This window comes from Rhinoraja longicauda, chromosome 35 (assembly GCF_053455715.1).
Source record: "Rhinoraja longicauda isolate Sanriku21f chromosome 35, sRhiLon1.1, whole genome shotgun sequence".
Lineage (NCBI taxonomy): Eukaryota > Metazoa > Chordata > Chondrichthyes > Rajiformes > Arhynchobatidae > Rhinoraja > Rhinoraja longicauda.
The window spans coordinates 6,094,115-6,107,932 of record NC_135987.1 but is presented as its reverse complement, the minus strand read 5'-3'; the positions used below and the strand labels follow the sequence as shown (position 1 = coordinate 6,107,932).

Below are 13,818 nucleotides of genomic sequence, written 5' to 3'. Positions count from 1 at the left end.
GTGGGGTGCAGGCAGTGACGTCACCTTTTGTCCCTTATTTGGGAGTGAGATAGAACTCTGGGGGCTAGTGGAATCAAGGGATATGGGGAGAAGGCAGACACAGGTTACTGATTGTGGATGATCAGCCATGATCACAATGAATGGTGGTGCTGGCTTGAAGGGCTGAATGGCCTCCTCCTGCACTTATTTTCTATGAGAAAGTTGGCAACCCCATCTGTAAAACACTCCATGTCCAAAATGAAATGAATTTGGATGAATGACGAAAAAATAGGAATCAATGATGAATTTTTTAATGAACACACAAACATTTGCTGATGCACAATATCAAAATTCCAAGATGGCGCCCAATCCAGGCGACTCTCTGCGTGCCGGTCCCAGAAGTGGATCAGCAATCACTCATTGCAATCGCTCCACTCTTTTAAACCTCTACTCCAACAGCAGTATTTCTTACTTTACCTCATTGAAGACCCTCAGACTATCTTTAATCAGACTTTACTGGGCTTTATCTTGTGCTAAACATCACTCCCTTTATCACGCATCAGTACACTGTGGACGGCTCGATTGTAATCAGATAGCCATTCCTTTGGCTGGTTAGCACGCGACAAAACGCTTTTCCCTGTACCTCGGCACACGTGACAATAAACTGAACTAAACTAATATCAATACAGAACAAATATGCAGAGAGTGAAAATGTATTAGTTGTTTGCCTTTAAGGAGGAATCAAAAGTATATGGTACCACAGCCAAATCAAGTTCCCTGCTTGTTGGATTGATATCTGACTACGAAAGAGCCCCTTAATTAAGATGGCCTTCATCTCCACTGCACTGCCTTCAGGAGATGGTGATAATTATAGTCTCATAGAAAGATCCGTCTATACCATTTAAGAGCCTTAAGTGATTACCGAGATCTTCCCCTTGAGATTCACTCGGCTATTCCTTACACACAAACCCCCAGTTATTCCCTTTTGTCCCAGATTTAAACTCATCCTCCTGGCTGTGTTGCCATTACTCTGCTTCTATTTTAGCTTAAAGTCATTTTTCTCTCTGTTTCCTATTGTCTAGATATATGTTTACGCCATGTTATCCTGCTGCACCTTGACTAGGTACCTTTAGAAAGTAACAATGCTGTCAAGACAGTTTAAAAATTGAATAATTTGCTTGAACTGAACCATATCAATAAGGGAGGCACGGTGGTGCAGCAATAGAGTTGCTGCCTTACAGCGCCAGAGCCCCAGGTTTGATCCTGACTACGGGCGCTGTCTGTACGTTCCCCACTTGTCCACGTGGGTTTTCCCCGGGTGCTCCGCTTACCTCCCACACTCCAAAGACCTGCAGGTTTGTAGGTTGATTGGCTTCAGTGAAATTGTAAATTGTCCCTAGTATGTAGGATAGTGATAGTGCAAGGGGTGATCGCTGGTCGGCACAGACTCAGTGGGCTGAAGGGCCTGTTTCCACACTGTATCTCTAAACTTTTTATGGATCCTAGTTAATGTTTTCAGCTATAACTATTAAACTGACAATGCCTTCGCCCATGGAGGGGATTACAAATGAAATGGGGCTTTGTTATTGGACATTCCTAGCTTTTACATGAAAGTCAACTCTGTAATCGTGTACTTTGTATTTTTTTGAGACCTTCTTGAAAGGAAAATTACCTGTGTGTCTTTGGGGAACATGCCCACATCAAAAATGGAAGAGAATGTGAGTAGTTTCTCAAGATAACAAAGTGTCTATCTTCGGTGTAAACCAGCATCTGAAGTTCCTTCCTACACAGTAGAGTAGTTCCTTCCACAACCAGAGAGCAGTCCTGAACTACTATCTACCTCATTGGTGACCCTTGGACTATCCTTGTTCGGACTTTGCCGGCTTTACCTTGCACTAAACGTTATTCCCTGATCATATATCTATACACTGTAAATGGCTCGATAGTCATCATGTATTCTTTTTCAGCTGACTGGATCGCACGCAACAAAAGCTTTTCACTGTACCTCGGTGCACATGACAATAAACTAAAGTGAACAGTGCTTTCTCAAGTCCTAGCATTACCTTGCTGGTGCAGGTAAACTGTCTCCCACTGCTCTCTCCAATACCACGGATGTCAGGGGTCATGGAATTCAGTCAGAGAAGCTTCTTCTAACTATCTTCCTGATGATATGACAAATAGAGTAATGCCAAAATAGTTTCCAGTCCAGGGAGCCCAGTCGATAGCCATGGACTTCTCAGCAGTCTCTCTCTCTATTTGTCTATAAGTGCAAGAGTTGATAACCATTCACACTATCTTGCTTAGTCAGGTCAACTTTGGCTGTTCGGAAGGCTTATTAATTTATCTAATTTCATTTCAACTCTTCCAGGTTTAGAGATACGGACTAATTTCCATTTATGTTTTGCCTAGTGTCAAGTCATAAGGATTATATAACTCGGGCAATCTTAAGTATAAAGGCCCTTTTCCGACAACATAAAGATCTGTAATGTCTATTGTTTACAAAGATCCCCTTCTTATTGTGCCTTTTATTTACAATTTTTCCTCTTGTAATTCCCCATCCTAATGGCCCTTGTACACTATGAACCTCTAGTATCTGGTCTTGTAAGATTCCCCAGACCTGATTGATTTATTTCCGTTTACCCCAAGCATAAAAGTAAAACCATGAAGCTTGTTTATCTGGTTTAGTTTGTGGAGCTCCCCATTAGGGCCTCGTGGAGCACCTCATTGAAACTTCCCGAATGGTGAAAGGCCTGGATAGAGTGGATGTGGGGAGGATGTTTCCACTAGTGGGAGAGTCTAGGACCAGAGGTCACAGCCTCAGAATTAACGGTCGTTCCTTTAGGAAGGAGATGAGGAGGAATTCCTTTAGTCAAAGGTTAATGAATCTGTGGAATTCATTGACACAGAAAGCCATTAAGGCCAAGTCAATGGATATTTTTAAGGTAGAGATAGACAGATCCTTAATTAGTATTGGAGTCAGGCACTATGGGGAGAAGGCAGGAGAATGGGAGAGGGAGAGATAGATCAGCCATGATTGAATGGTGGAGTAGACTTGATGGGACAAGTGGCCTAATTCTGCTCCTATCATTTATGAACCTTGTCCATGAATGTTTAACAGTTTCTGTAAATCCTGGTATCTTTCAAGAAGTCCACGCGTCTTGTGTGCAGCTTTTGCACACTGATTGATGTTAAAGTGGACCATATTCAAGACTAGCCTGACATTCTCGAATGATATCCAATGGTATGGATATTCAGGTCTAAGGAGATCGTAACCATAAGCTGACTAGCTCTCTGCACCATGCCAGTTCGGGATGGTGCAGACCTTAAATCTTGGTTAACTGAACCAAAATTGCTAAACATTTATTGAGTCATTGAAGTTTCTTCCCAAGTCCTGGGCTAAGCATTCAGTCTCAGATGAAATTAATACTTTTCCCAGACACAAGAGATGCATAATTGAAGATTTTATGCCTGACCTCAGTGGCTCTCAGAAATTCTTATTCATCACAGTCAACGTTGTCTCCAAGATTACAATTATCTTCCTGAAGAAATTTCCCATTAGAATTCCTTGATTTATCTGTTTGATCCTCAAATATTTGTAGCCTGTTTTTTCCAAGGCCTGGTGATCACCGATGGCCTTGCTGTTCATTAATTTACAGTATGTCTCTGATCAACAAGATTTGTGGATTTTCCAGTAAAGTTACTCTGCAGCCAAATTCTGACTGAATCGCTCTCTTTGATATTTGCTTCTGCCATAACAACTGTTGCCATGAACTACAATCTCTAAAAACATTCCTATGACCCGTTTAATCTTCCTAATCTGCTCCTTAATTTCCCTATCTTTTTATCTGATTATCTCCTAAATCAGCAGTGAACCATCCTTTTTTCCAACCTTTGTTCTTTTATAATAATAATAATAATAATGCATTTTATTTATATAGCGCTTTTCATATACTCAAAGACGCTTTACAGAGATTTTGTACTTAAATTTCATCCTATTTCATGAGCATCTAATAATTCTCATTGTTGTCTACCATCAAAACCCAATTTTCCATTAATTTATTTTCAACATTCTAATATTTACTTCTACTTCTGAAAAAAAAATGACTGAAAAGTTTAATTATTGGTGCCTTCACATGATGGAACAATGCTTGTTCCCTTCTGATCTTGTTTTAGATGCTCAATGTTATTGCCATACTAAGGATGGATTAGTCAGAAGCCGTCTTTTGTGAACAACTCAATTCAAGGCTTCAACGACCGACTGACTGGCCTCCTGAGAATGGACTATTTCCTCACCAAAGCCTTAGCTTTGCCATAACTGTGAGCTTCAAATTTCATTTCCGGAATAACTTTTCAATCTCCTATTATTTGAACCAAAACTTTAATTGATTGATTAAAGATACAACATGAAACAGGCCCTTTGGCCCATTGAGTACATGATCGATCACCCATTTACCTTGTTCTGAGATCCCACTTTTGCATTCATTCCCAATACACTACAGGCAATTTTTACAGAGGCCAATATATATTTTGCTTGGGCAGCTTGCAGCCCAGTGGTATGAATATTGATTTATCTAACTTCAAGTAACCCGGGCATTCCCTCTCTCTCTCTCTCTCTATCCCTCCCCCACCCAAGTCGCACCAGCTGCTGTTTCACCCAACAAACTGCTAACAATGGCCTTTATCATCATTACGTTTTTGCATATCTTTCATTCATTGTTCTTTATCTCTCTGCATCATTGTCTATTTCTCTCGTTTCCCTTATCCCCAACTAGTTTGAAGAAGGGTCTCAACCCGAAACATCACCCATTCCTTCTCTCCAGAGATGCTGCCTGTCCCGCTGAGTTACTCCAGCATTTTGTGTCTATCTTCGGTTTAAACCAGCATCTGCAGTTCCTTCCTACACACATACCAACAAACCTGAACTGCAGACGTTGGTTTATACAGAAGATAGACTGGAGTGCTGGATGATGCTGGAGTAACCCAACGGGTCAGGCAGCATCTCTGGAGAAAAGGAACTGGTGACGTTGCAGGTCAGAACCCTTCTTCCGACCCGAAACGTCATCTATTCCATTTCACCAGAGATGCTGCCTGACCCGCTGAGTTACTCCAGCATTTTGTGTCTATCTTACCTACAAACCCACTTGTTTTTGGGATGTGGGAGGAAACATATATATAACAACATATAACAACTACAGCATGGAAACAGGCCTGTCCGGCCCTACCAGTCCACGCCGACCATTCTCCCTGACCTAGTCTCATCTACCTGCACTCAGACCATAACCCTCCAATCCCCTCCTATCCATATACCTATCCAATTTACTCTTAAATAATAAAATCGAGCCAGCCTCCACCACTTCCACCGGAAGCCCATTCCATACAGCCACAACCCTCTGAGTAAAGAAGTTCCCCCTCATGTTACCCCTAAACCTTTGTCCCTCAATTCTGAAGCTATGTCCCCTTGTTGGAATCTTCCCCACTCTCAAAGGGAAAAGCCTACCCACGTCAACTCTGTCCGTCCCTCTCAAAATTTTAAAAACCTCTATCAAGTCCCCCCTCAACCTTCTACGCTCCAAAGAATAAAGACCCAACCTATTCAACCTCTCTCTGTAGCCTAAGTGCTGAAACCCAGGCAACATTCTAGTAAATCTCCTCTGTACCCTCTCCATTTTGTCGACATCCTTCCTATAATTTGGCGACCAGAACTGCACACCATACTCCAGATTCGGCCTCACCAATGCCCTGTACAATTTCAACATTACATCCCAACTTCTATACTCGATGCTCTGATTTATAAAGGCAAGCATACCAAACGCCTTCTTCACCACCCTATCCACATGAGATTCCACCTTCAGGGAACAATGCACAGTTATTCCCAGATCCCTCTGTTCCACTGCATTCCTCAATTCCCTACCATTTACCCTGTACGTCCTATTTTGATTTGTCCTACCAAAATGCAGCACCTCACACTTATCAGCATTAAACTCCATCTGCCATCTTTCAGCCCACCCTTCCAAAAGGCCCAAGTCTCTCTGTAGACTTTGAAAATCTACCTCACTATCAACTACTCCACCTATCTTAGTATCATCTGCATATTTACTAATCCAATTTGCCACACCATCATCCAGATCATTAATGTAAATGACAAACAACAGTGGACCCAACACAGATCCTTGGGGCACTCCACTAGACACTGGCCTCCAACCTGACATACAATTGTCAACCATTACCCTCTGGTATCTCCCATTCAGCCATTGTTGAATCCATCTTGCAACCTCACTATTAATACCCAACGATTTAACCTTCTTAATCAACCTTCCATGTGGAACCTTGTCAAATGCCTTACTGAAGTCCATATAGACAACATCCACAGCCTTGCCTTTATCAATTTCCCTGGTAACCTCTTCAAAAAATTCAAGAAGATTAGTCAAACATGACCTTCCAGGCACAAATCCATGTTGACTGTTTCTAATCAGGCCTTGATTATCCAAATAATTATATATATTGTCCCTAAGTATCTTTTCTATTAATTTTCCCACCACAGACGTCAAACTAATAGGTCTATAATTGCTAGGTTTACTTTTAGAACCTTTTTTAAACAAAGGCACAACATGCGCAATGCGCCAATCTTCCGGCACCATCCCTGTTTCTAATGACGTTTGAAATATTTCCGTCATAGCCCCTGCTATTTCTGCACTAACTTCCCTCAATGTCCTAGGGAATATCCTATCAGGACCTGGAGACTTATCCACTTTTATATTCTTCAAAAGTGTCCGTACCTCCTCTTCTTTAATCCTCCTAATTTCCATCACTACTCTACTTGTTTCGCTTACCTCACATAATTCAATATCCTTCTCCTCGGTAAATACCGAAGAAAAGAAATTGTTTAATATCTCCCCCATTTCTTCCGGCTCAGCACATAGCTGTCCACTCTGACTCTCTAATGGACCAATTTTATCCCTCACTATCCTTTTGCTATTGACATATCTGTAGAACCCCTTGGGGTTTACTTTTACATTACTTGCCAAAGCAGCCTCATATCTTTTTTTCGCTTTTCTAATTTCCTTTTTAAGATTCCTTTTACATTCTTTATATTCCTCAAAAACCTCATGAGCATCCAGATGAAATATGGAGAACGTGCAAACTCCACACAGAGAGCACCCAAGGTCATGATCCAAGTTGGATCTCTGGGGCTGTGAGACAGCAGATCTACTAGCAGCACCACTGTGCCACTTTATTTAATTAAAATTCCTGTCTTTAATCCAGGTCAAAACTAGTTTGCAAATATTAAGTCTTAATATAATGCAATTGGAAAATTATTATAAAACATTGTTTTACCCCCTTCTGGGAATTTTAAGCTTAATTCTTACTACCACACTTTGGTGCAGATACCAAGGCCTTAATATGAGCACAAGGCAGATTTATTAGAACGGTCCTAGAGATGACCATTTGCTTTTAGCTCTTAGGGCTGACGGAATCAAAGGGTATGGGGAGAAAGCAGGAACGGGGTACTGATTTTGGATGATCAGCCATGATTATATTGAATGGCGGTGCTGGCTCAACCGGCTGAATGGCCTACTCCTGCACCTATTTTCCATGTTTCTATGAGAGATTTCAATAATGTGGAGTGGCTGAAGAAGCTGATTAGGACAGATTTGACAGGGTTTGTGTAGTTTAGAGATACAGCGCGGAAACAGGCCCTTCGTTTCCAGTGGCAGATAGATCAACAACCAAAATTTAAGATCCTGAGTGAACCTGAAGAAATATTCTTTTACGTAGTGAATCCTTCCATCTCAAAGGTAGGTGATAGTGAATTCATTAGTAACCTTCATTGAAAGAGTTGGATAAACACAATAAAAAATCTAATTTCCTGAGGTGACCTGAGGAAATATTATTTTACCCAGTGAATGCTCTGTCTTAAATGCTGGTGATAATGGATTCGCCAGTAATCTTTAATGAAGAGTTAGATAAACGTATAATTAAAATAATAAAATGATGACTGTGGGAAATGAGGTGGGTGTGGGAGTGAATGGGAATCTCTGCCAGAGTTCCAGTGATGTTTTGAATGAGTTGCCCCTTTGTTGACGTTTAACACGATCTTACTATGGGGTTGTTAGTTTTCTCTTCCCCCATCCCAGATTTCCTGTTTATTTCGAGATTTACCATTGATCATTTAGATTTCCGATCTGCCGCTGTTATGTGTTACAACAACTAACTGACTCACATTACAATATCTTTGCAAGGATCAGTCATTCTTCCAAGATTACTATTTGGGCTGCCATGTGACCATCTAGAGGCTAACCATAAGATACACTCCCAGATCTGATCACCCTGCAGTGGGCATGCCTCGACTGAGGGTGTCTTGTGATAAAAGGCCGAAACACCCAGTGACGTTGAGGTACACAACTGAAGACGTGTCTGAATGGTAGCAACATCACCTAGTGTTCACCCCCAAGAACAACACTAGTCAATTGTAGTGCAAAACCTTAGGGATTGTAACAGCCAGTCCTACTAATCAATCTTTCACAGCACCAAAAAGACAAACTTGAAAAGCACGATACCTAGAAACATTGCACCCAGGGCATCCTTTTGCCCCTGCCACGATATTCATCCAGCAGCAACACTTGTAATCTTCATCCACCTGGACAACCAGGTTCACCCCCTCCTTCCCTACACCCATCTCAGTACCTGAACCTATAATTTCTGACAGCTGCACAACTTCTCAATCAGCTACTGCCGTAAATATCTTGAAAGCAAAACTATTTATAAAAAAAAATACTCTCGCTAAATAATTATTCTGAATTTACGAATGTGTGTTTGAAGAGGGGCTGGGGAGAGAGGGGGGGGGGGGGGTTGGGTCTAGAGCAGAAAACGCATTTACGTTTTGTGACTGCAGCTTCTATACATTGTCCCAGATAAAAATGTGATTTACTCCCCTGACAGTGGGTGCAGCAGTTAGTCTATCACTGCAGTGGTTCTCACACAGCACGTAGGGTGCCTCAGTGTGCATAGCATCTTCCTAAAACCTGGCAAATGTCTCTTCTCCTTTGGTTGATGTTCCAGCACGCATGTGGCGTCCAACTGAGGATCCGAGTGTCTGGCTGTCTTCTCAGCAGCGGCCACTCTGTCCTTTTCATGTTGCTTGATCTGGATCTCCAGATGTTTCTGTATGGCCAGCCCTAGGACCTCAGGGTCCACGGAGGCCCCATAGACTTCCCACGTCATCCCTTTGTCATCCCACTTCACGTCATAGACCGGGGACTTCTGAATCTCCTCAAAGTCCACTTCTGGGAAGGAATGAGCCAAGCAGCAATCAGTTGGAGACATTGGGCTGGTGCCCACCGACGTGTAGTCAGCTGTAAAGGACGTCTGCACCTCTGCGTCTTTCAGCTTCAGTCGATAGTGGAAGCCAAGGGTCAGATCCCGTATAGAGGTCATAGTGCACATGTCTCGTGTTCTCACTTCCATATTAGTATTTGGACTCTTTTGCTGAAAAGAGTGAGAAGGATCCAGTCCCGCTTTCATTGCACCTGAAGCGTTCTGAGGGATTCCGCCGGTGGCAGTGGGGACCACATTATCTCCCAGGGTTTCATGGCATTTCCGAAGATACCTTGTGTCCAAACCAGATTCACTCACTGAAGACACCAAGCGTGGGAATGCCAGAATGTCTGAAACTGGCAGCGACTGGCAAAATGCATCGCCGTCTCCTCTTCCAGAGTCACTGACAGAACTGACTAGCCTTGGCATGAGATGAATGGCTGGGATTGGCAGAGGATGGCACAAAGCTGGCGTGGTTTCTTCTATGTTCAGGCCAGGAATCACACGGCTTTGATGTCCAGCACACTTGTGAGTGCTCGTTGAACCATCTCCTTCCTTCGATGCCGCCTTGTCCCGATCCCTGGTGATGGTCCCACCTTTCATACAATTATCTGCACATTGCCTGCCAGACTCTTGGACAATCACGATACCTGGGTAACTGTGGGAACTCTCTGTAAACATGAAATGGCACTGATGCATGGGAGTGCAGACATTATTGACCATGTTCTTCACTTGATGTTCAGGGGTGTTTGGATCACCTCCCATGATTCCATGATCTTCATTGTCAGTCTCACTGCTTGAAATATTTATCACTATCCTTTGATCAGAATCTTTAGTTATCATTTCACCAGGCTCACTCTCAGGCACAGTAACTCGATGTTCTGCCGTGGTCTGTCTGGGCGCTATATTGTCCTGGCAGCAGTTCTCCCTGTAACCACAGATGATGTCTGAGCAACTCCTGTACACCAACTTTGATTGCAGTATCCCCAAGTGTGCGTCTTTGTATAACATTGTCTCCGCGTCCCTTCTTATGTCTGAGCTGCTGTTGGTGTGACTGTGGGCGTAGAGCTTTGTATTCTCCTGAAGCTTTGCCGGTTCCGAGACCCGGTTGGGATCTGGAATGGATTTCATGTGGAAGCAGCCACACAAGGGGATGATAGTGAAGTTCTTCTGTGGAATGAAACACGAAGACTGACACGGGTACCCACTGCCCGTTTCAACTGCGTTCACTGGAGAGACAACGCTGCTGATAGTTTTCCTCCGATGCGGATTAGTCACTTGCCTCTCTTCCTTCCGAGGAAACAGGGTGTCAGAGGAGCTCTTTGAAAGCGGGAAGCATTCTGGTTCCAAGGTATTACGGTGCACTTTGTCCTGCTTTACCCGGAAGGCGTGGTCAGATAACCTTCGATTGTACGTGGCCATGGTGAATGGGCACTCTGTCGTGAGGAGAATCAACAAAAAGAGACACAGTCAGTTATGTGTGAGCATTATGAACAGTGTAAGACAATAGACAATAGGTGCAGGAGTAGGCCATTCGGCCCTTCGAGCCAGCACCAGAATTGTGTGTAAGCAGTCTGACGGAAGGTCACGACCCAAAACATCACCTATTCCTTCTCTCCAGAGACACAGCCTGACCCGCTAAGTTACCCAAGCATTTTGTGTCTATCTCTCATGTGTAAGCATTGTTATACAGCGTGGAAACAGGCCCTTCGGCCCACCGAGTCCATGGCGACCATCGATCATCCTGCACACTAACCCACTAGGGACAAGTTTACAACTTACCAAAGCCAATTAACCTACAAATATGTACGTCTTTGGAGTGTAGGAGGAATCCAGGGCAGCCAGAGATAACCCATGGGTCAAGGTAACCCTAAGCAAAGTCCTATAAATCAATAGACAATAGGTGCAGGAGGAGGCCATTCGGCTCATCGAGCCAGCACCGCCATTCAATGTGATCATGGCTGATCATTCTCAATCAGTACCCCATTCCTGCTTTCTCCCCATACCCCCTGACTCTGCTATCCTTAAGAGCTCTATCTAGCTCTCTCTTGAATGTATTCAGAGAATTGGCCTCCACTGCCCTCTGAGGCAGAGAATTCCACAGATTCACAACTCTCTGACTAAAAACGTTTTTCCTCATCTCTGTTCTGAATGGCCTACCCCTTATTCTTAAACTGTGGCCCCTGGTTCTGGACTCCCCCAACATTGGGAACATGTTTCCTGCCTCTAACATGTCCAACCCCTTAATAATCTTATACGTTTCGATAAGATCCCCTCTCATCCTTCTAAATTCCAGTGTATACAAAACCTAGTCGCTCCAGTCTTTCAACATATGACAGTCCCGCCATTCCGGGAATTAACCTAGTAAACCTATGCTGCACGCCCTCAATAGCAAGAATATCCTTCCTCAAATTTGGAGACCAAAACTGCACACAGTACTCCAGGTGCGGTCTCACTAGGGCCCTGTACAACTGCAGAAGGACCTCTTTGCTCCTATACTCAACTCCTCTTGTTATGAAGGCCAACATTCCATTGGCTTTCTTCACTGCCTGCTGTACCTGCATGCTTCCTTTCAGTGACTGATGCACTAAGACACCCAGATCACGTTGTACGTCCCCTTTTCCTTACTTGACACCATTCAAATAATAATCTGCCTTCCTATTCTTACCACCAAAGTGGATAACCTCACACTTACTGTGAAGCTGCGTCATAACTCAATGCCCCGGCACATGAAGCCAAGCACACCACATGCCTTCTTTGCCACTCCATCCACTTACGTTGCCACCTTCAGAAAGTTATGGGCTTGGACCCCAACATCCCTTTGTACATCAATGCTGTTAAGGGTCTTGTCGGTAATTGTATATTTTCCCTTAATTTGACCTCCCAAAATGCAGCACCTCACACTTGCTCGGATTCGTTTTTTTTTTAGAGATACAGCGCAGAAACAGGCTCTTCGGCCCACCGAGTCCGCGCCGCCCAGCGATCCCCGCACATTAACACTACCCTACACCCACTAGGGACAATTTTTACATTTGCCCAGCCAATTAACCTACAAACCTGCACGTCTTTGGACTGTGGGAGGAAACCGAAGATCTCGGAGAAAACCCACGCAGGTCACGGGGAGAACGTACAAACTCCGTACAGACAGCACCCGTAGTCAGGATCGAACCTGAGTCTCCGGCGCTGCATTCGCTGTAAGGCAGCAACTCTTCCGCTGCGCCACCGTGCCCTTTTCTGTAGTTGATCCTTATCGCACCGTATACTTTGACAGCCTTCCTCACAGCCTAAGCCCTCAGCATTCTCAGTGTCATCTACTAATCAACACATCTATGTTTATATCCTAGTCATTTATACATGTCACAAACAACAGAGGTCCCAGCAGAGATTTCTGCCGAACTCTACTGGTTGCTGACCTCCAGCCTGAATATTGTCCTTTGACCATAAACCTCAGTCTTCAATCAGTAAGCCAGTTCTGATTGCAAATGACAAAATCACTGTTCATCCTGTGCATCTTAATCTTTTGGATCAGCCTACCATAAGGAACTTTATCAAATGCGTTACTACAATTAATGTAGACAACATCCACCGCTCTACCGCCATAGAAATAAAAGGAATCGTAATCGACAGAAGCAGAATTAGGCCATTCGGCCCACCAAGTCTGCTCCTCCATTCAATCATGAATGTGTTGATAAAAACGACAAATGTTAATTTTTATCAAGGGCTTGCGTTGCGGAAAATCACAACACGGACAGATTCTAGGAATGCAAACTCTCCATATCGTGGGGCTGTACTAGAACTACCTTGTCTGTGCTCCTCACAATTTTGCATTCCTCTTTGGCCTCCTTACATCCAAGGGGAAAAAAATCCTAGTCTTTTCTTGTAAGTAAAATGTTTCAACGGAAGGATCATGCTTCTGGCTTTTCTGTGCATCCTCTCCAGTGCCATTACACCTCCCTGCAGTATGGTGACTGGAACACACAGCAGCCTGAGCCAATTTTATAAATCTGTACCACAACCTCCCTGCTCTTACATTCAATGCCCCGGTTAACAAAGGCAAGTACCCACATGTCTGCTTTAACGTTCTGTCACCTGTAGTGATTCTCGTACACCAAGGTCCGTCTCTTCCAAAGATACTAGAGGAACAAGATGGACCACTCCATTGAAATTGCCTATACTGAAGTGTAGTACGCAAAGGAGCCATTTTAGTAAGCTAAACCCACCGTTCGCTATGCCTCTCGCAGTGTAATCAGTGTTGTGGGGGAACAGTATGTGTGATGATACCATTAAAATGCAGAATATATCTCATCTATCAATTCACAGATTTTTGTTATTTTTAGACAATAGACAATAGACAATAGGTGCAGGAGTAGGCCATTCAGCCCTTCGAGCCAGCACCGCCATTCAATGCGATCATGGCTGATCACTCTCAATCAGTACCCCGTTCCTGCCTTCTCCCCATACCCCCTCACTCCGCTATCCTTAAGAGCTCTATCCAGCTCTCTCTTGAAAGCTTCCAACGAACTG

General features: G+C 43.7%; 1 protein-coding gene across 1 annotated transcript; it reads right to left on the bottom strand.

Annotated features, from left to right (window-relative positions):
* Positions 1-7,020: 7,020 nt before the first annotated feature.
* On the bottom strand, positions 7,021-10,726 carry LOC144609922 (uncharacterized). Its single transcript, XM_078428326.1, has one exon. It carries the CDS (start codon positions 10,714-10,716, stop codon positions 8,932-8,934), a length of 1,785 nt encoding a protein of 594 aa, XP_078284452.1. The 5' UTR covers positions 10,717-10,726; the 3' UTR covers positions 7,021-8,931.
* Positions 10,727-13,818: the final 3,092 nt, after the last annotated feature.